This window comes from Fusarium musae, chromosome 11 (assembly GCF_019915245.1).
Source record: "Fusarium musae strain F31 chromosome 11, whole genome shotgun sequence".
NCBI classification, from domain to species: Eukaryota; Fungi; Ascomycota; class Sordariomycetes; order Hypocreales; family Nectriaceae; genus Fusarium; species Fusarium musae.
The window spans coordinates 1,074,455-1,096,798 of NC_058397.1; the positions used below are offsets into that span (position 1 = coordinate 1,074,455).

The 22,344-nt window shown below is 48.4% G+C and overlaps 6 protein-coding genes across 6 annotated transcripts; all 6 read right to left on the bottom strand.

Annotated features, from left to right (window-relative positions):
• Positions 1–195: 195 nt before the first annotated feature.
• Positions 196–3,815, bottom strand: J7337_013446 (uncharacterized protein; the record flags this gene model as incomplete). Its single annotated transcript, XM_044830936.1, has 3 exons — positions 196–870; positions 1,412–2,236; positions 3,219–3,815. 3 exons carry the CDS (start codon positions 3,813–3,815, stop codon positions 196–198), a joined length of 2,097 nt encoding a protein of 698 aa, XP_044674211.1.
• A 1,179-nt stretch (positions 3,816–4,994) lies between these two features.
• Positions 4,995–6,859, bottom strand: J7337_013447 (uncharacterized protein; the record flags this gene model as incomplete). Its single annotated transcript, XM_044830937.1, has 2 exons — positions 4,995–6,587; positions 6,638–6,859. The coding sequence occupies 2 exons, from the start codon at positions 6,857–6,859 to the stop codon at positions 4,995–4,997; spliced, it is 1,815 nt and encodes a 604-aa protein (XP_044674212.1).
• An 899-nt stretch (positions 6,860–7,758) lies between these two features.
• J7337_013448 (uncharacterized protein) lies at positions 7,759–8,554 on the bottom strand (the record flags this gene model as incomplete). The annotated part of the gene is made up of 3 exons (XM_044830938.1): positions 7,759–8,219; positions 8,272–8,456; positions 8,508–8,554. 3 exons carry the CDS (start codon positions 8,552–8,554, stop codon positions 7,759–7,761), a joined length of 693 nt encoding a protein of 230 aa, XP_044674213.1.
• Positions 8,555–11,564: 3,010 nt separating this feature from the next.
• Positions 11,565–13,688, bottom strand: J7337_013449 (uncharacterized protein; the record flags this gene model as incomplete). Its single annotated transcript, XM_044830939.1, has 4 exons — positions 11,565–12,623; positions 12,669–12,889; positions 12,943–13,446; positions 13,505–13,688. 4 exons carry the CDS (start codon positions 13,686–13,688, stop codon positions 11,565–11,567), a joined length of 1,968 nt encoding a protein of 655 aa, XP_044674214.1.
• An 860-nt stretch (positions 13,689–14,548) lies between these two features.
• Positions 14,549–16,295, bottom strand: J7337_013450 (uncharacterized protein; the record flags this gene model as incomplete). Its single annotated transcript, XM_044830940.1, has 4 exons — positions 14,549–14,789; positions 14,843–15,249; positions 15,302–16,111; positions 16,170–16,295. The coding sequence occupies 4 exons, from the start codon at positions 16,293–16,295 to the stop codon at positions 14,549–14,551; spliced, it is 1,584 nt and encodes a 527-aa protein (XP_044674215.1).
• A 4,122-nt stretch (positions 16,296–20,417) lies between these two features.
• Positions 20,418–21,302, bottom strand: J7337_013451 (uncharacterized protein; the record flags this gene model as incomplete). The annotated part of the gene is made up of 1 exon (XM_044830941.1): positions 20,418–21,302. One exon carries the CDS (start codon positions 21,300–21,302, stop codon positions 20,418–20,420), a length of 885 nt encoding a protein of 294 aa, XP_044674216.1.
• Positions 21,303–22,344: the final 1,042 nt, after the last annotated feature.

Sequence of the window (22,344 nt, forward strand, 5' to 3'; positions counted from 1 at the left end):
ACCGTGTCCCACCTGTACCCAAAAATCAGAGCAAGACTGGAGACTGCCAGAGTCAAAGGGACTGCAGACGACCAAAATATCCTCTGGTCTCTGTCTAGCTCACGGACATCTGTAGTGTTCATTCCAAAGAAACTTGTCACAAAAGAGCTACACAGAATCAGATCAGTCGTCATATTTATCTCTAACACAGGATACTCACAGCGGAAGAAAAAACAATGTGACGAAGGTAAACACTCTGATAGCCTTTCCGTGACCCTCGTCGAGTACCTCAATCATCTGTTTCATGTCGTGTCTTGTGGCGGTCAAGATCCTCTGTAATATCTCGAGTGTCTTTCCATCTTCAGCAAGACTTTGTATGTGAGTGTCTAAGTGCCTTTTTTCCAGACCATACATATCCTTGCGGTATCCCAGATCTTCCCGATCTGTGGTGTCTTTGGAGAAGAAGTCAGGGCTCAGAACCTGAGCAAAGGCCTTGACCGTACGTGTTTGAACTTCGAAAATGATCCGCAAGGCCTCCATTTCCTCTTCCAGAGCAGATATTTCAAGAAATCTGCGGCGTCTTGGGTCACGAACCGCAGCAAACCGAAGTGCCGTAGACTTATCGCGGCAATGCCTAACTACGTCCAGCTTCTGATCTGTCTCTGGATGGATGGGATGGTCATGAAGGTTCCGCAGTAGCGTTATAAGTAGAAACTCAAGGCCTATCGGTGAGATGGTAAGGCGATCTGTATCGATCTGGGTCTCGCTAGCCATCATTACGTCTCTTCTGGCGTCCTCAAGCTGGCACTTCAACTTCGATTCAAGGTTGTGAGTCTGAGCATGTGAAGCCTCTCCCTGCCATAGCCGGTACCCATGAGATTGCTTGATAGTCTGTAAACGCTCAGAGTTAATCGCTGAGAGCTCTTTTGCAGTCTTGTATAATAAGGTGGTGAGAGTTTCATAGCAAGATACGAGGCTCCCGGGGACGCGTTTTTCTTTGCCGCTGACGGACAGGCTAATTCCCTTTGTTCTTTCTCGAACATCAGTCAAGGTCTCAATGAGTCTGGATGCAACAGACACGATGTTGTCCTTTGGTTCGAAACTGAAAGGTTGCCACTTGACCCATGCCACGCACGGGTCATTGAGTATGGTTCGATCTCCAGGGTTGCAATGGATGTGATGTCTGTGCAGGTGGGACAAGGCGCCATATAGAGAAGAATATACTGTATCTTTGTTACAATCTTCACAGCCATAAGGCGGTAAAGCCTTCGTGTATAGGCACGTGAATCCAGAGCCCGAAGTTGGAATTTCCTTTGAAATCGTGAAAGAACATTGCTGATGAAATTTATTCATTCGTAGTGATGAAATATATATCTGCTAAACAATATCATCAGCAAGTCAGCATTCAGAGTAAGGATATTCAGAAGCTTACACGCATGATGGAATCCAAGGCGCCCCAATAAGCACCTACAGCTGGGACAAGGAACCAATTGGCTGGTGGAAGAAAAAGATCAAAAATGTCCTCCGACAGTGCCAGAAGAGTGGCAAGAATCTCAGATTCTGGATTTCTATGCCTGTGGTTTGAGCTGGGAGGTTGTGCGCACGGAAGGGGGTCTTTAGCCTCCTGTGTCGGCACGTATACACGTTCTTCTATGACTGATTGGAGAACCCGGCATTTGTAGACCACTTCATCTCTCGTGCTAAAAGTATGTAAGTCTTTAATAATACCGAGCTCTTTGAGAGATTGATCGATCATGGCTAGTAACCTCGTGAGAGCCATCGTACCATCTGTGTGGCAACTATTGCCAGTATTCTGGGTCAAAGGCCAAGCGAAGAATGGAATTTGATCCTTGGCCGCATTGCTGAAAGGCATCGAGGGTAGTGTCGGAAGTACTGGCGGCATGTTTCGAACAAGCGTCCCTTTACCTATACTTTGGCAAAACATCTGTTTCGCGGCTTCCATAGTTCTTTCAAAGGTTTCTCCATCGGAACTCTGTTCGTCAAAGGTCCCTTCGATGCTTTCGTTCTCATTATCGTTGAAAGCTTCCGACCCCGGGTCTCGAGGAACCTCGCTTGAGGTTGCGACAGAGATTCTTACCAATTTGAAAGAGTGTCTTTCAACCTCGCCTGATGTCAAGTAGTACAGCCATGTGGTAGAATCAACAACGTGTTCATTCTCATCAACAAGCTGGAAATCATCGATATCCAGGCCATAGTTACCCGACGACTTGAAGACAAGTTGCCTAAACTCCTTTCCCTTGGGTCAACAAGTAATCTGGCTATGGGAGCAGAATAAACAAACCGAACAAGAACAGTCCTCCTCGATAATGATATAAGTTTCGGGGCTTGTTATTCGAACTTTGTAAACGACTGGCCAGATACTGTGGATTTCGCTACTAATATCGACACTGACAGTACCTGACATCATCTGTTCCCATGACAACACGGAGGAGCTAATTAAAGTCCCTGGAAAGCAGTTAGATTACTGAAAGTTGTATTCGTTTGGGAGAATGTACCTCCGCCAATCATCAAGAATAGTGCCTCGGGCATCTTTAGAATGCGCGAAAGATTGGATACCCGGCCTCCCGAGGTTGAGTTGCTGAATGATGTTTCCTCAATGCCGCCAGTTTTAAACCCATAAAGAAACTCAAGCAGTGTTCTGGTGTACTTTTTCTCCGGGCAATCTTCAAATGCCATTCCTGGTAGTGCCAGAAAGGGGGTTGACAGAAAAACTACAGGCTCAGTATCTTGCGTTCCGTTGAGGTCTCCCTGTTCCGCGGCCCACATGCTACGCCCTACCTTTCTGAGAACAGTCCCTGTGTTGAGTTGTGGACTCTTGCCTTCAAATTCAGCATGTTTCTGCATCAGTTCGCGAACGACACTTAATGCAACACATTTGAGTTGAAGGCATACGAATGGGGAGTCAGCAACAAGGCCCTATTGGCGTCAGCAGAGAGAAAAAGCACAGAGTCATGCAAAATGTATGTCGAAGGGAAAGAAATACGTACTTCTAAGGTTCTTAAGTCTGATTTGGTGCCATGTAAGTGGCTACATAATTAGTATGGAATCGACACAGAAAGTAAGAGATTGTATATGGCAGTTGAAACTTACAGCCACCTCATCCTTCCTATACCAACTCCATCCTTCTGTTCTGGGGTACACCTTAAAACAGTTTTGTGCGATCTTGTGTGCTCATGATAGCAATGCGCACTACAGATCGTGGTTAACTTCGTAGAAACCTCTCCATCTTGAAGAAGAGACGTTGTTTTAACCCAGGCATTATATGTATCTGAGGATCTTTGTCCTCCTCGAGAGCCACGCGGTTGTTTTTTGACGTCACCTAAGTGGACTGTGTCTGACACCAGAAGTTGATTCACCCACGGCCTCATTATTGAGTCCTTTGTTTCGTTGGGCGTGACGGGATGGGTATGAGAGCTGATAGGCGTTGTTGAGCCCGGTGCAATACGGGCAGAGTAAGCCGGCTTGTCATCTTCGAGTCCTAGCGGAATTCTTTCGTTGGGGAGTTGAATTGGCGGACGCGACCCTTGATCCCGTTCGTCGGCCTTCTGGTAACGCTCACTATATCTAAAGAGCTCCTCTAAATCAATCGGTCCTAGAATCCCGTATATGACAAAGGTGTCTCCGTCTTGAAGAAACCTATACCCTAGGCGGCAAAGGGCATACCAGGAGACAAGGCGGGTGGGGATTCGGGTCTGGATCTCCGTGGGCTGTCGGTCTGCTGAGTTGCTGGTCGGTGTCGAAGAAGATGCGTCCGGCGATTGCTCCCAGGAGGCTGCGGCAATTTCCGTGTCAATCTCATTGCTGAAATCTGACATGTTTGCTTTTCGTGAACATTCCTTTCAGACTTACTGAAGTATGGCTGACGTTCAAATTCTTGTTCATTAATATAAGGCTCACAATTCGCCGAACCCCGGTCAAAGTATACCTAAGAGCCTCGCACAACCAGCGAGTACCAGTTCGTAAACAACTAAATTACCCGTCTAAAGATCTACCAACTCATTTGTGCTTTCGGAGAACAACCAGAAGGTGTGCTACCATGGTCGTTTCACGAAAACGATGACCCAGAGAGACATAAATTTCAAGGATCGTCTCAATTGGGACACCTTCGCGAGATGAATCGAGCTACGACTGATCATAGTTGTGTCGATTTGTGTACTGCACTGCCGCCCCTTCTTCTCTTTGACCTTTGGTGTAATGAGGTACAAAAGTCAACCTGTAAGACTAAAGCCAGGCACTTTTGAACACGTAATGCATATGAGGCCCGATACTCCGTGTAACAAATTCACGCAGCTTGGTGGCAGTCACATAAACCTTCCATTTCGACTTAATAATTTGCTAGATAGCCCTTTCTCTCATCTTGGTCAGGTGGTATTTCAGCTGGCCAGAAAGTAATCGCTGTATCCTGAAACGTGCTAACTTGAGTTTATAGTATAGAATCAAGACATGTAAGTTTATTTAGTCTAGTTACCATAGATATCTAGGCTAAAATCAGATCAGAAGGTCTCTGGGTGTCACGGGTGGATGTTCATTTATGCCGAATCCCGCGTCGATGAAACAGCTGGCAAACATGGTCAAGGTTTGCCGAGCACAGCATACATATTTGCCGAAATTATCGCAACCAAGTATCCCACCGAAGTTCGCCGGACGATAGGAGAGGGTGGTATCTGGCTCAAGCCCCGCGATTCGTTACTCGTGTTGGACCAAGTTGAACGTTGCGAGCACAGAGAAATGTTCAGAGATCCAATTGTCACCTTTCAGCGAGCCACACATGAATTCAGGCTGCATTCCGAGAAAAGGCCAAAAACTTTCCATCGAAGGAATTAACTGCTACACGGGAACTCTGACCACGCGAACATTTATACAGAGCTTTGCATCATTCATCCCATAACACTCCTCCAAACCATCGAGGAAGGATCTGCTAATCTTACAACATTAGGGCCTCAAATACCCACAAACTCAGCGTAGACAACCGTAGAATACTTGAGTCCAAGTCATTACTTGCTCAAATTCGTAGAAAACACCGCGACTCGCCCCTCACCGAAGAGTGTCTCATCAATCCTCTGCAGCGCATTGAGCTCTTGCCCAGGCTTGTTGATCTTGAAGAGATTCCCATTACGGTCCTCTCCGATCACTCCACTTGTACAAATGTCCCCAAAAATGACCAATCCGCTCTTGTGGCGGGTGAGCATGGTGATGAGCAAGTGCTCATTCGTAGTGATGTCGGGTCCTGTGTCACGCGTGGTGGACATCACCACGACAACGATATCGGACTCTCTTCCACGATAACTTTCGATGGTGGCGGCTTCCGGCATATTCTTCAAAAGTTCAAACCTCTTTTGGTTACGCTTGCGTTCGATGAGTACAACATTGGCGAACCAAGGAGTGAGTAGGACGATCTGTGCAGGATCAATGGCTGAGTGGGTGACTAACCCAGCAACGAAGCTCAAGACGGCACTGTCCTGCTCTTGGCAGGCCTGTGAGCCGTCTACATCCTTGTATATCGTTGAGTCTTGTCGATGAATGAACAATGGTTGGTGTACAATGCCGCCCGGCGGTTTGCGCAGATTTGGATACTTCATGCGCACGTAAGCCTCAAGCTCTTTTCCGACATCAGGATGCTGATCTGCAATTTCGTGGTCGCTTTGGTGATACTGAAGCGGGAGCTGGGGGTAAAATACTTGGGCAGCCAAGTCGTACATGCCCTTAGCCATACGAACTTGTGTATCGAGACGGAAGACTGGAAGGCCAGATGCTTGGAGGAACTCTAGACCAGAGAGTTGGCCATCCCCCGCAAAACGATTGTAATAGTTCTCAGTGCCTGGTTCTTTCTCACTAGTAGTCTGAATTGTTGGCTGTTCCGATCTTGTGTCTCCAATAAGGAAGCAGGGAAGTAACGTGTTTCCCCAGACACGGTACAGGTCAGGTCTGTTCATTCTTCCTGCTTGATCAACTACAACTCCTTGTGCCAACCTCCTCTGCCATGGCATAAATTCATTTGATCCAAATGACCTTGGAGTAGTGCAAAGCATGTCCGCTTCTTCAAGTAACATATCCAGGAGCTCAGTAAAGCGTTCCCCAAGAGTTTCGTAGACAGTGCGAGCGTGGCCGTTGCGTATTGCTCCAAAATCCACATCTTCATCGATTACTTTCTTCAGCTCGTGTAAAGCTAGGCTGTCGTCAGGTCCAAGACGCCGATCAACAGCGGGCGATTCGAAGAGAAGCAAAAGCCAATAAGCGGCGGATAGATGGAACTTCCAATTGACATCCTCATTGAGTTCTCCCGGGACTTTCCAGTGGTTTAGAACTTCTTCACCAAGTTCAGGCCTTGTGAACAGTATGTAAAAGGCGTTCATCTCTTCGTTGGGTGAGTACAGTCGAATGACCAACTTGCGACGATATCGATTTGAGTCGTCCAGAGACTTCCCTGCATTCAACCTTTCTGTGACATCCCAAGTTTGCTTGTTGAGATGATATGCGAAGTTGTCGACAGCTGTATCGGTTGGCGCTGAGCAAAGAATTGGGCCGAGCTTTGCCTGTAAAGCCAGTGTTGCTGTAGCTCCCAATGCGGTCTTTCCGGATCCTGGAGTCTAAAGCCATTGAGTCAGTATTTACCACGGTATCGGTTGAGATTACATACACCTGTAATGATGCCAATGCCCAGCGGTCTGTTGCTCAGGTAAGATCTGAAACGCGCACGATCTTTGGGCAGGGCCATTTCGAGGATAGCATCGGCGTAAGTTTGATCATCAATATCGAAAAGGTCAATCGTTGGGAGTGGCCTCCGTTTGCTGTTGCCATCGGTCTTCGTCATCCAGTCATAAAACCCAGCACCACGTAAAACGGATCGATGCAGATCCATTTTGTCTTTGACTTTATTAAATAGCTGCTGCTGCTCTTCGTTCATGTCATCTAGCAAGGTGTCTGTTTTAACAAAACCGTAAGCAACTTTTGTTGGCAGCCCACATGCAATCGGGTTGTATGAGTGCGCCTGAGGATGAAACAAGAGGGAAGCCTTAACCTGGTGCTGACATTGATTGAATTCAAAATGGAATCCCAGAGATATATAGTTCCAATTTTTTTTGTCAAGCAATCGCGCTTCGCTGGCACTTTGGCGGTCTTCAAACGTTTTGAGCTTGTCAAAGAAAGGGCCGCGGGAGCGGTTGATATGGCAGAGCTTCTTACGGGGAGGTTCTCCCCTCCATATCACATCACTGTAATCTTCCATCTTTATTTCTGGCCTAACAACCAAAATCATATCAGTAGTGTCTTTTCGATGTCGTGCATATCGATCCAATTTTCCCAAGGGCGCAAGGCGGCAGAACCTATGAGTGTCAGCAAGTGCTCTGCACTTGGAGGACCTTGAACCTACCAGTCTACCAGGGCGCGTTCCTGACCTTCACGAGAGGTAAATATTTTCAGCCCGAAAATTCTTCGTTGAATGAGGAGTTTCCAAGCCGGGCCAATTGCCTTCACGAGGGGTTCAGAAAATGGGATTGCAAGGTGAAGGCATTCCTTGCCCTCGGTATCAGTATCCGGCGCCTTACACCAGAAGAAGTAAGCTGGCATCCGGGCGGGTTTCTTGGAATCAATATCCAGGCTGTGGCGAATCTTGGAATACGTATGGCCCAGTCGCCTTGCTACGTGGCGTAGCCATACTACATCCTGTACAATAGACTGGCTGACAGCTGTCATGTGCGAAACATCAGTGGGGTGACTAAGTTATGTCAGTATGGCTCGTAATCGCCAAGATGACTTCTTTCACCTGTAAAGTGGCGCGAACTGTTGACCTTTGTTCTCTCGGAGCTCTTTCTCAAAACGAGTAAGATCCCAAGAAAAATCTTCATTGTAAGGGTATCGGAAAGTCGATAAGGTTTGGGTTGTGCCGAGGGTCTTGACAAGACTGCTTGAAGCGGGCAAGACCAGGTATAGACTTTGCTGCTGGAGAATGTCCAGAAGACCGTACTTTCCGGCGATGGGGGCGTCTCCGTTGATCCAGCTTTCAACCTGGTGATCTTCTTGGTTCGCGAATGGGATACCAAAGCCTTCGATTGTAGCTCGACTTTCACCGAAATAAACCTTTACGTAGCTGAGGTGCTCGTTGGTAAACGTACTCGGAGACTGTCCCAGCTGGACTTCGTGGGAGAAGCTACGGGGAAACTTGATTCGGATCTGGTGGTAATCGCAAAGCTTTGACTTGTCTTGTGAACCATGTTCCGGGGCTTGGTGAAATGCAAGTTAGCATCAGTTCAGCAGCTCTGAAATGATACTCACCTCGATACCGCACGCCAAAGCCGGCCTCCTCATTTGCTTTCTGGTCTTTTCCCAAGGGAAAGTCGAGTGTGAGGCCAATCCAGGTGTCACAATCCCACGCCTGCACCGAGCGGAGCTGAGCCTTGATCTTGGTGCGAAGGCCAATTTTGTCGCCGCTGGCGATGAGCGGACCATGATGGCCAAAACTGGCGCGAGATCAGCAACTAAACACAACAGGGAGTAAATCGATAACTGACAATACAGCGCAGTCTTCTGTGACTGTTGCTGAGCTTGTTGTTGCCATGATGGACGGCGACTGCGGCCTGCAGGCGAATGGTACACAGCCTTGGTTCTCTCGACTTGCACTCAGCAGATGTTGATGAGATCAAAATTGGCGGGGTCAACGACGATGCGCTCGCTACTGGGCGCTTTAGGCGATTCAGTGTAACCCCAAGACGCGACTCTGTGCTTCCGCCTCGTCAGCGCGTGTTTGCAAAGGAGTGCATTTTCAACGCTGAAGAGAAAAAGTGCAGCGCCTGTGCATTGCAGTGCAGTGCAGTTTCCCGTTTGCTTGTATCACGCAGGGTCCACTAAAATCGCCAAATGAGACGAGACACTGCATCGCAATCGCAATCGCGAAGCAATCGACTTCATCTCTATCAATCCAGTGCACGAAAAGTGAAGCTTCAAAGATTATTAGGTAATAAATTTAGCTGTCGTTCTTTGGCTCGAGTCACTGTTCGTAGCAGCCAAATTTCTTGCCTCCAGCGTTCATTTCCTTGTTGGTACTCGGCAATGGGATTGCTGGCCTCTCTGCTGTCACGTTCGCAAGAGATAAGCCTCGCGATGCAAGCGTCAGCTGTCAGGACTCTCACCGCAAAACAACACCCTCAACTTCACATTTCAGGTGAAATAGAGCACCCTTTTTTTCTGATTTGAAGCCACGGATCTCTTTTTTTAGTCCACAAACACCGATTCCCGAAGTCTTATCCACATCTGCGTATCAATCCACCTCATACGCACCACGAGACAGGTACGACCAGTCCGTGAGGGGCCTAGCGCTCGTGAACAACCCGTTGGCCTACTTTATCTTGATTCATCTCAATTTCATTTGAGGTCTGGAATGCGAAACCATTCTCTATCCGCCTCTCGAAGGGAGGTCGCTTTCTTGAGCATGCGACTGACAGTTTCAGACGTCCGATAGTTTGTTGACGGGTTTCAACAGAGGTTTCGACTATTTGGCATATTCCAGTCAAAACATCATCCTCAACACTTTCCACCAAGCCAGGGAAGGTCAATGTATGCCAGGCTTCACAAAACGAGCAAGCTATCAACGCCACGTAAGAAGGCGATAAGTTGGGCATCCGGACGGAGACCAAATGGCCGTGGATAACAACAGATCTTCATTTCTTGAGGCGTATGGCCCTCTACGCATCTTTCGGAAGAAGGTCCGTTTGTACCAACTCCCGGTACCGCGGGACAACGCCCAAAATATGAACCAGAGACTTGTCATCGACCTATCGCTCCTCCGAAACCCATCATGAACTTCCCAATGGTAAGTAAGTAATCGACTTGCCTTGAGTGCGCTTTTTGGATGTATGATCCTGAGCTGATACTGCAGCGAGGTGATGATCACTATGCACAACTTAACTCTCTTACTACCCACGTCGGCCAACCAGTCTCCGATATCTCCCTTATTTTGTGGCCATTGCCTCTGGGCCGAGATCATGATCCGACATCAAACAAACAGCTCTCCTCTCAAATATGCCCGCTTCAACCTTTTTTATCCTCTCCTCATACCATTTCCTATAGTCTTCCTCCCCCTTTTTCGCCTCCTCGCGATGTTTTTCCTCAAGCGGGGGAGGCAAAGTTCCTGGCAAAGGCTCGTACCACTGTTCTTTCGGCGTCTTTGTCCCATCAACCCCGCGGAATACCTTGGCGGATTCCTCGCTGTGGGGGAAGCGATCAAGCATTGCTTTGATGAGAGGCGGCGAGAAAGGAACGGCATCAACAACATCGCGGTCAGCAGTGAGGGATCGATGGATTCCGTCTCGCCCGAGATGGCTTATGCCCGCGCCCGTTGGATCATACTTCATAGTTGCGAAGATATGTTCGAGTTTTTTCTGGGCGGGATCTAGGTCTTCATATTCCACGCGCCTGCTTCCAGGTGGAAAGGTGCACTCCGTTCTTCTGTTGTCATTTTCATCAGCGCTTTCAGTCATCATGGCGACAAAGGGAAAGGCAATAAGTCCAATATCAGTTCTTGGCATAACATTTTGGCCTTCATGCTGCTTTTAAACAAGATCTGTTGGAAGGGTCGTCGTAATAGCGCTTATTTCTTGGTCAACATGTGATTGATCCTTCATTCTAGACTCGGGTCTTTTCAGGGGTCATGGTAGATCATTGCCTTGCCTACTTCTGGCAGGTTGAAAATGACGACACTCAGCATTCAACATCAGATCACTTATTGCCGTATTGGTCGGAAGAGGTTGAAAACCAACACCCGTGCACATGAACATCTCTGAACCGAAGGATTATTAGTCAGTATGCTTTGGGTTTCAGCTAGGATCAAAGGCCAGCACCTAACCAACTGACAACCGTTTTCGTAACGGAATTACTCTCTTTGGAGAATAGCGGTACCCCAATTGAGACATTTCATAACTCCGCAATCCCTCACGGGCTTTCTTTCTTCGGAACCGTTTATTCTACGAGTACGGAGCTCAAAAGTGGTACGATGTCGGAGTAAGCACTAATCCCAACTGCGGAGTTACCTATTTCGCTATCATCCAACCAGTGCGAATATCTCGTGAACCTCAACCTTAAACCTCGATGTCAGGAGATTTTTTTTAAGTTTCAGTGGATAATGTTTCCGATGTCGATCTCTTCGGGAGATTCCGTCCATTGAGTTTTATTGGACAAAGATCTTGAGATCTCAAGACAGCGTCATGAATCATGATCACGTTGCCATATTTGCTACGTTACTCAAGTCTCCTTAGCTGAATCAGTTTTGCAGTAAAAGTTTAATCAGAGATCGTCAGCCCTGGAAGGATGGGTGCGCTAACTGGCCAATGATTGCTTAATTTGACGAATGTTAATGTTAAGAATGACATCAATACCTTGGTTAACGCTCATAACGGCTTCAGATGATCGGGCATTAGAATTTAAGTTACGCTTATAGTGTATCCTGCCGAGGGTATGTGACTGCTCCTACTCTCCCGTATCACATCCCATTGACCAGTCGGACTCCACGTGAACCGCCCGACGATTGAGTCAGATCAGCAAAGTCAGTCAGCACACCTGCAGCGGCACAAACGTTACTCAAAACGGGGCGCGCTTTGGTTGAGATAATCCATCAATGACGGCTTCTTGGTCCGCTGCGGAAGACGGGGAACTTCAGTGTCAGAACCTGAAGGATTCGAACTGGCGCCGCTGCTGAGACGAGGTCCAATCTTGATAGCTGCCTTTTTTGCAACGTCAAGTGTGGCTGGTCCAAATATCTGAACTTTATCCTTCATGAAATCGAAGATGCCTGCGTCGTCGCCATGTCCGTCGGTAGGCCTGAATCGTTCTAGCCTTTCGCGGGGTAAAGACATTACGGCTTGAAGAGCCGCATCCGCTAAGACGGCACGTTTGATCAAGATCCTGGTCGCATCCTCGTTTGCGCTAGAGGTGGGTGCCTCGATAGACTCCATGCGTGAGAGCGTCGTAGAGGTGGACTTGGACGTAAGAGGCTTGGACTCAGAGACCGCAGTAACAAGAACGGGGCCAAGCCATTCGGCAACGTCTTTTCCTCCCTCGAGTTGTCGAGTTGGGCCCAGTATACCTTGGACAAAGGCAGCTCCGTCGCTCATCGCAGCACTCTCTGTGATGTCGGCCTCCAAACGGCGACGATCACGGAAACGTGGTCCCCTGGCGTCTTCGGTCTCTGGAGCAACTTGGCCTGAAAGCTCCACGCTGCATTGACTCAAGATGGGTGTGATAGCAGGAGCCAGAATCTGAGCCTTTGGTGCACCACCTTGCCAAATATGACCCATGTTGTTGATCACCTCCATCACATGCTCATCGTGGTCTGACGCAAGGACCGCTTGCAAAGCAGCTTCAGCGAGCATCGCACGTTCGGCGGGACCATTTGCTATGCTTTCAGTGTTCTGAGAAAGCGTGCTCTCTGTGATTGATCCAAGTAGAGTTCCGACTACTGCACTAAGGGGACCACCTATGGGACCGAGCAAAGCAGAAGCAAAGGGGAAGCCTTTTCTTCCCACATTTGCTATACTTTTCAGGGTGTCGAGGAAGCTTTCTTCATCGAATCTTGGGGTTTCAAACGCGATGCCGGAGCGGCCTCTATTGAGACCGTGAGGCTCATTCATGCTTGGCTGTCATGGATTAGAGGCGTCATAAATGAAGGCAGAGCTACTCACTGTTTGGTCTGGAGTTTGAACTTGGACGACTTGAACCTTGCCAGCACCGCCGAAATTCGTCCCCTTGTCAAACAAACTGATCAAATCGTTGTAATTATTTCCGTGAGCGTTTCCAATCGTAGTGCCTGAGTTACTTTCAAAGCCTCCGCCACCATAACTATGAGTACCAATTGCTTTGAGTTGCCCATCAGATTTTCGTAAGACTGGGGCGCCAGACTGTCCTAATAGAGTGTCAGCAGTATTTCGAGAGATGCCAGCTGGGAAACAACCGCACCTGAGAAGGTTGATATAGAGTATTCGACCATACGGCGAGGGCTCTCTCCAATGGTCCAGTCACACCTGGCAAACTCTTCGTACATCTGAGCTCCTTGTTCACCCTGCAAGGTTTTATCGCCTGGATATCCGACGACACCCAGGTATGTGCCATTACCTTTCTCTGGGGTGTTGAGGTAGCTGAAGAGTCGCAAGTTCCCCGTGAAAGGCCTGTCAAGTCGAATAAAAGCAACGTCCCGTCTACGATTGTCCGAATTCTCGATCCATTCCACAGGAGTTACAACTTTGGCGCCAGACCGCACCTGGACCTGAGATGACTTGACAGACTCTTTGCCGTTGTAGCCAATGTAGCACCTGATCTGATCAGCAGCACCAAGATTACGTCCCCAGTCATAGACAACATGACCGGCGGTGACAAGGAGATCTGGACGAATAAGCCATCCGCTACCCATCATCCATATCGGACGCCCTTGGTCTTGGAATCGGGATTGAATCTTCACAATGGCTGCAAATCCGTCCTCAATCAGCCTTTTGTCAGTCTCGTCTCTTGAGCGAAAACGTACAGCGATATTTCCCCCCTTCATAGAAATCTTGAAGGTCAACTAGTTGGCGCAGGTCGTCTCCGATGATGGACTCCGAGCTACCTCTGCTTCCATCGTCTGGAAGAAGGGCGGATTCGGCTGGTTGACTGGATGCAGGAAGTGAGAGCGTCCAGGCAGCGGCGCGACTAGGTCCTGAAAAGGCCATGTTCGGTGTATTGGAGAGGTGGCAATGAAGTCGTGATGTTGCGACAAGATTACGGTTCAAGTTCAACAGAATAATAGTCTGAGATTGAGAAAGAATCTCTCTACTATGAAGGAAGTGGTCTCTTTATTTATCCGAGCAATCATTCGACCAATTGTCTGTTGCTTTTAGGCCACGGAGTTTCAGCTGTGTCTTTTTAAATAGCTTCATGCACAAAGAATGCTCTACATCAAATAGTTTATGTCTTTGACGATTCACATCTCAGCTTGGCAAGATCTAGACCGAAGAAAGTCATCAGCTGGCCAAAAGAGGGAGCCAAAACGCCACCACTAACCTACACCAGACAAGCTTCGTTCGTTTTCTCCATCTGTTTGGTTGGATCGATCAACCCAGCCAGCCACAAAATGCATATTTATGGGAAATTCACTGCGGCTGCATCCTGAATGCTGTATCAAACGTGATGCGACGAACAAGAATGTCAAGATCTGAGCTGACGGGCGTCCATGGTGCAGCTGTAATGGGACTTCGCTCATCAAGACCTGAGCATGTGAAGCAGTGGAGAATGATATGTCACAAAGGTTATCTTATCTGATCAATATTTGAGAACGTAGCGAAAATGATATTATGCAGAATATGCTACTAAATACAAGGATATAATATGCTCTTTTGGGTTATGTACTTCCTCGCACCCCTGCGCGAAAACAATTTTAAAATGCAACGTCCGTTCCAATCGTTACTCGCCGGGCAGTCCGGCTGCATGTCTATAGTGTGTCCATATCCGTAACTTCTATAGTGATGTCTGTACGTGAATGATGTGAGTTGTGAGTCGTGCGTGTTGTGATGACATGTTTGCTGATGGTTGTTTACGAAGAAGCCTCTTCGTCGGTGACACCCTCACGGGCGTGCTTGGTGCCATGGGGCTCGCCAACCCACTTGGAAGAAGTGATAGGGTTGACGTGCTGGACGTACATGGTGTCGATCTCCTCGAGAGTTCGGTCCTTGGACTCGATGACGAAGAAGAAGACGATGGCGACGAGGGCAGCACAACATCCGGCGTAGACGAGACCGTAGAAGTAGTCAATGGCATCAGTGATGAATCGAGTACTGGGAATAATTAGTGAATGCTAAATGGGAAGTGTAGCTGCAATGTAACTTACAAGAAACCGATGAGGAAGTTGAAGAGCCAGTTGGTAGCAGTGGCGATGGCCATGCATCGACTGCGGTACTGGGAAGGATACATCTCGGCGACGACGGCCCAGACGAGAGGACCCCAGGTGGTAGCAAAGGCAGCGATAGCCAAGCAAGAGAAGGTGACAAGGACGGCACCGGCAGCGGGAGTGGATAGAGGGTCCTTTCGGTCAAGAGCGAAGTGTCCAACGAAGGCGTAGACGAAGAAACACATCATCATCCAGGCGGCACCGATCATCAGAGACTTTCTGCGACCACACTTCTGGACGACATAGAGACCGCCGAATGTGCAAGCACAGTTGACTGAGCCAAGAATGAGCTGAGTGACGTAGCTGTCCTTGAGGCCAGTGGAAGCGAAGACTGTGGTTCCGAAGTACTGCGATTATTAGTCAAGTGTTGCGATACGATGTCATTCCGAGTATACTTACGAAGAAGAAGTTGATACCAGTGAGCTGCTGGCCAGCCTGGAGAGTGATGCCGAGAATGGTACGGTAAGCCATGCGGGGACCAGTGAAGATCTCGACAAGGCGGGTCTCGGGAAGAGCCTGTTCCTCCTCAAGCTTCTCACGGATGTCGTCGATCTGTCGGTTGACACTGGGGGAGTTGATATCGAGACCAGCGAGGTTGGCAATGGTCTTTCGGGCTTCCTCAACCTTGCCCTTTCGGTAGGCGAATCGAGGAGACTCGGGAAGGAGGAGGATGCCAACACCGAGAAGAAGAGCCCAGAGGAAGTTGAGACCGTTGGGGATTCTCCATGAAGCGCTACCATCGTAGTGGTTGGTACCCCAGTTAACCATCTCAGCACACCAGATACCGAGAGTGACAAAGAGCTGATAGCAGGAGACGATGAGACCTCGAATGATGGCGGGAGCACTCTCAGACTGGTACATTGGGACAGCGACAGATAGAGCGCCGACACCAAGACCTGTTACAAGTCGACCGATCGCGTGTTGGTACCAGGCATGTTGAGAGGCGACCTCGATGATGGTGCCGACGCAGGTCCAGAGAGCAGAGATGGAGATGGTCTTGCGGCGACCAATTGAATCGCAAAGGTTACCAGCAACGAGAGATCCGAACAAGCAGCCAATTGAGAGGAGACCGGTGATAGTTCCTTGTCGTGCGGCGCTAAAGTTGTACGTACCGTCGCCGTTGGGAACACCGAATCGCTCGCCGTAATCCTTCATCATAAAATAACCAGAAACTTGACCTGAAGAGTAGCCAAAGATCATGCCTCCCATCTTCGTATTTGATTAGTTTATTTCCAATGCGATAGCTTGTTGTGGTGTTGGAACTTACAGATGCGACCAGGCCCATGAAGCAGGCCCGGAAGGTGATGCGACCATCGGTATCGGGAGAAGGCTTCCTCTCGAGATGCTGACCTTCGCCAGCATGTTCATGGCGTTTACTACCAAAGAACTTCATATTGAGAGTGGTTGTTAGACCAATTGGTCAATTGAATGTTGTAAGTGTGTGATTGATGTTGTGAAAATGTTGTACACGAATGCTGTGATGAGCCAGAAGAGAGAATGAAGCAGCGAAGAGGTGCCATTTTGACTGTCTTTATTGTGGAGATGATCGTCGAGGACCATCGCGGGCACCGAGAGACCAAGACCATGCCAATGGGTCCATCTCATGACCTCTGATGGTCATGCTTCGAGCGAAAACTCAAACCCCGGGGGGCTCAGGCAAACGACCTGCGGAGACTGACGTGGGTGAGCAGGGAAACTAAGCTAAGGTTTGTGGACGAGACTTGGAGAGAAGCGGAGCAACTGTGAATAGAAGGCCCGTAGAGTCACGTCATGGGAAAGAGAGTCGAACTGTGTGAGGTAAGCATTCCTGTGCTGGGCATCTCACCACGCTTTCGTCGACAAACGCTACGCCCAGGAGGGTACAAGAGCACGCCCTGTGGGCTGATTGGTCTAGCGGAGGCCCCCTAGTCGCCCTTAATCCAGATTCATCTCCGTTCAGAAAACGGTGGATCGATACGTACGTGGGGTGACATTGACATTTTTTTTTCTCCCTGGGCCTTTCTACTACCGGCGCCTTCGGCATTGATGACGCACTTTGGACCCTATGAGATGAATAATGGAACCACTCTGATCCATATTTTTGTTCCAAGGATCCAGTTTTTGCTTCCATTCGTCTTCTGGTCGCATCTCTTGGCGCGAAGATCTTCGGCAGGGCCTGCGTCGACGGGAATACGCAGGGCCTTCAAGGTGAAGATATTGGGGTGAAGGACAGTCTCGAGAGAGGCAGACCGTATTGTATCGTTGGCATCTAATTTACTACACGTTTATCGATGAATTGCAATCTCCCCTTCTCGCCCCGACACTGCTAGTCAGCTCTTCCTCATATTTCCGGTGCTCGCCTCGTCCGCTCAGCAGAGCCCCATTCACATGATATGACACCGAGAGTCGCCGAATCGGTCGGACCGACTGATGATTGGAACGTCGGTCTCGCGCAGATTTTTATTTCCGAATGCTAGATTCTGGTGTTTTTTTCCCGCTCCCTCTCGAATTCCTGATTCTGATTGTGGCCAGAAAGATGATGTTATTGTCACGGCTTTCATCTCCCGTCAGATACCGCATCTGATCTGATCTTTTTAACGGTATTTCCGGTGCCAGCAAACGGCCGGTTTATTTCCTACGTTCTCGTGAGGTTTATTTTGTTGTCTCTCGTAATGGTACTCAAATGGTCTAAACTCGGCCAAATGTCTCGAGTCTTATCCACGCACGTTAGAGACTGGCCGAATTGAGCGGAGCATGCTCAGCTACAGAAGCTCCATGACCAGAACAGAGTTCATGGATTGGATAGCGACGTCGCTGTGCTCGGTCATTTTTGGGTCCAGCGATAAGCCTTGGAAACTCAATTGGAACAAGACAGAAGATCAAGACAGGGTCTGCGATGGTGCGAGATAACACCGAGCAGGCATTGTTCGTTATCTGCGACATAACAATCTAACACAGCACCAAGTAAAAAACATGCATTTAATTGTCGCGATAGGTGTATTTGAATCGCATCACCAACTGTTGTCGAATTAATCGCCACGCGCCAACACTTACACAAACTCGACATCGCACAAAGAATCGTTCTCGAAGCTCCGTGCCTTGTTTCCATTCCCGCAGAGCCTCCTTTACCCCTGGACCCATGGCATCATATGCAAAAATCACCCATGCTAATGCGGCTCTGCAACGGCGGAACCAGATACCGTATCCACACGGGCCGAACAAAAGAGGCACTCGGCGATACTCAATGCGCATTCCCACTTATATGTAGTGGATGCTATTCGGACCCGAACGTTTGAGCCGTTCCATCCCAGGCAACGCAGGGAACAGAGTAAAGTTAACGGAGTGCGGAGCCCGCGCAACATGCACATTAGGCATGCACGGCAAGTGATCGCGGAGAGGGAATAAAAGTTAGAGATCGTGGGTGATGGATGACATGGAGAAGTCCGTTACCTTGGAACGGGGTCTAGAATATGGAGGATGTCGGAATGTTTTGACAACAACAGTCGACAAAGGCCTGATCTTGACCATCTTGTCGGATGTCCTTTGCAGTCTTTGTTTCGGAGACAGCCATAGTCTCTTTTACTATGACAAAGCAGTTGAAATGCGGTATACATGAACCGAGATTAATATCACATGTGGCCAAAACTATTGAAGTCTAGACACGAGATCAATATGCACTTGATCAAATGACCAACTGCATCATTTGACTAGCAGATTCTTATTCCGAAATTTTATGTACATAATTGAGGCTTTTACTATGTTAGACCATTGAACTCTATGTCTGTTGACGTCGTGCTGATCCTCACCTCTAAATCTCTCACCTCAAAGCACCTCCAACGTCTCACCAATCCAACCCTTCTCGAATCTCTCCAAGTTGCTAATCCCCTCAATCTCCATCCGGGGATAACCTGCCAGCCAGCATGCACGCAACCCTCCCCATCCCACAGGATAAACGCTCCCCCGGGTCTCTCTCTCGGTCTTACCCACAGGTCGCGTATCCGCCTCATCGTCCTCTTTTTTCCTTCCCCAGTCCAGTCCCCTTCATGGGGTGTGCAGGTATTTCGCCGAGGAGCTGTTGCCTCCCCCAGAGCCACTCCTCCTCCTCCACAGACCTAAACCCCCCCTTTTTCTGCAGACTTCTCCTGGAGAGCTTATCGGTCCTTTGGGACAGCGAGACCGCGGGCAAGCGAGGTTTTACATCCCGCATCCTCCGCATTTGTGGGAGATTTCGCGGGCGGTGGGAAATTTTTGCTGTTCACATGAGGGTTTCTAACATACGATCTCAGGGCAGGCATCTATTTGGAGTTTTCGTAGGTGTTCTGTATTCAGAAGGTGAGAAGCTATCATATCATTGCTTCATCCTTGTAAATCCAGGCATATCAGTCTGAGCAGTATTGAGGTCTCATAAGGGCTACCCTGCACATACGTCCGGAAGAACACTGAGATAATGAGATAAGTGCAATTCGAAGTAATTATGTAGTAGAGGGATTGAATGAGGGGTTTTTTTCTTTCAACTCGTAGGCATATGTCGTAGTTCCGCCCAGCCAGACGATTGGCACGTGAATTCACAAGTCCATTTCCGCATGACAACGCCAAGTCTGAATCAAGAGCTTGATCGTCATAAATACGGCAATTGGAATATTCAGTTCAGTATCGTTGTGAAATCTTAGCTACTTCTATTTAGCTTGCTGGCTGACCCCAAGCCCCTGAGTTGGGACGGTCTGGAATGGGTCTTGTTTTTGGATGCTGTCCAATCTTTATGGCCTCAAAGACTACAGATAATGAGAAACATAACTTCCTAAGCCCTAACTGTATTATACGTTCAAAAGCGGATCCACGATATATCCGGAGATCTAGGCGTAGAGGCAAGCCACAGATCGTGTCTCCGTCAAGATCTAATCTATCTGCATGATGATGTGGCTCCCTTGTCATCTCTGCACAGCCACTGTGCATGTGAAAATCATACGATCTGGATATTTTAAGCTTTTCACTCTGTCAATGGACCTCTCTGGTTTCACTTATTGGCTGGCACTATCCTTAGACCTCCAACGGCAGCTTGTAATTTCACCAAGGCAATCTCTTACGTTCTTGATAACCAGATCGGCCTCAAATTCCTGACATTTCATCAATCTTTTTGTCTGTGTTTTATCAAGCTTCTCATTGTTCAAATTCCCAGTGTTTTAAAAAAAGGTCTTTTGCCGATACGAAGGTGCTCGTCTCATTTTTCAGTGCTGCCACCGCTGCATCCTTCTTCCTGTCCTTGCAGAACAATATGGAGTTCCCGATATGAGAAGAGACATAGCCTCAAAGAGTCATAAATTTGAGGGGCCCAGAATAAATTAAATATGGTCTGTTGTAGGTGTAGGGTTGAGAGATCAAGAGAAGCTTTAAGCCTGGTCTTGGTAAAGGCGTGTTTTCGCCTTCACGTTCCTATCTATGATCTGTCCAAGGTTGATTTTGGACACTGACCACAAAGTGCCATGGACTAAACACGCGACATCGTATTACAAAGCTCGCCTAGCATCCTTCCTCAGTCTTAGTGGCTCTGCTTCCACCCACGCAATATCTTTTCATCGTCTGTGCATCCTGTCAGCTTCGCCAACATCTCTGCGTCAGCAACATTCTGTGCTGTCTCAACTTTGGGCTGAGCTCCCTTCTCAAGTAACCACCTCACCACATGAACTCCCTTCTCTTTCACGGTAGCATAGCATAGAGGGGTCCCCCAATGGTAAGCCCGATATGGCACGGAAGAATCCATGGCGTTAATGTCCAGCTTCATCTCGTCCACTAGAAACACTAACATTTCCGCTCGCTCCTTTCTTGTCCTGGCTTCATCCCCAGCTGCCTCATCATGAACTTCTTGAAAAGTGAAAGGGTCTGCACCAAATGATGCTGCCTCCCCGGCTGCTCGGTGAAGCGTCCGGTGGCCCAGCAATGACCCTTTACTCTGTAAGAACCGGAATGTCTCAACAGAGCCTCTGACAGCGCACGTCTCTAGTAACGGAGCCGGCGGCGGGAAGATCTCATAGAGTTCCATCTCGCGATCCGTGACCCGTGCACCATGCTCAACCAACCAGCAGACCAGCTGATGATCGTCACAGACCAGGTCGATTAGCTTATCGCCCCGCTTAAGGGATTTATCAACTTCAGGCTTGTTGAGATCCCAGCCATGGGCCACGAGCAGTTCTAGAAGCGGGATGGAGGAGTTTGCGGCGACGGCTAGAGGCGATAGAGACTCAACAGGTGCCCTGTCACGCTCTAGAAGATACTTCACCAGGTCTATGCTTCCGTGGCGAACACACCGTCCCAGTATTGATGGAAGGAATTCTTGAGGAGAAGAGCGTCGAGGGTCGGCTTTGATCATTTCCAAGGAAGCGACGAGCTGCGATAGAGACCTTTCGCGAATTGCATCATTAAGCATGCGGCGTGGATGTGGAGACTGCATCGCCTCGCTTGTGTAGGAAATAGCACTATGAAGAATGGTCGAGGTAGGCGGGAATAGTTTTGTGTATTGGCGGTAGGGGATCCCCCTTTCTTGTTCTCTCCTTTACTCACTTATAACTAACTTGGCTGATACCTTTGTCTCCAAGGAGGATCCGGGATCTGGGGGACAATTCACAACAGCTCACCAGCAAAATAGATCTCGTGTCAACTACCGGGAATCATCAGAAAATTATGCAAAATATCAGACCTGAAACAGGGTGAAAGCTTAATTGTTTCCCCGTGGCTCTATCTTATCTCATTCCACCTCCATTGCGTAACTCTAGCTATTTCAAGCAGGTCATGTTGTCGGGCCGATATTTAAACTTCGATACTCAGACAAGTACGTCCATCGTACATCAGCCTGGAAAGGTACTGTTTGGGATTTCAGATTGCCTACGCATTTAAGTCTAAAGAAGGTATGGCTACAGCCTGCACCGCATTCTGCTATGGATCGAAGCAGAGCGGTATACCCAATTTCGAGTGTTAGTGATAGGCTGTCGTGCTGCCTTTATGTATAAGCCACTAAGTGCGCTTCTCTGTTTACCTTGCTCATAGTGAAATTATTATCTCGTTTCTTTCAAAATCTTTGCCCACCGCAAAAAACTGTACCAGTAATACCCTGTGGCGCAAGAGCTTGACGACACAGAACAGAAGAAGTTCTTGTTGAGATACTGAAGATGTCTAGTTCAGAATCACATGAAATGAGGTTTATGCCATCCATGTTTCAATGGTGCATTGAATCTAGATGCAGTTCCCTGAACGGAATTTGCCGACAGATTTTGTCCTGGACAAACTCAAATCCGTCCATCACCAAATGTTGAAACAGAGATATGTCTGTGCTCGCCCTGCACAACTCCAAGTCTGTCCAGCCGACGCACCCCATGAATAGCATAAATCTACAATTTTCTTCGAAATATTCTTGGCACATGGCAAGGATTAATGTGAATCAGTCCAAAGTCTTCGTATATTCTGCCAATCGA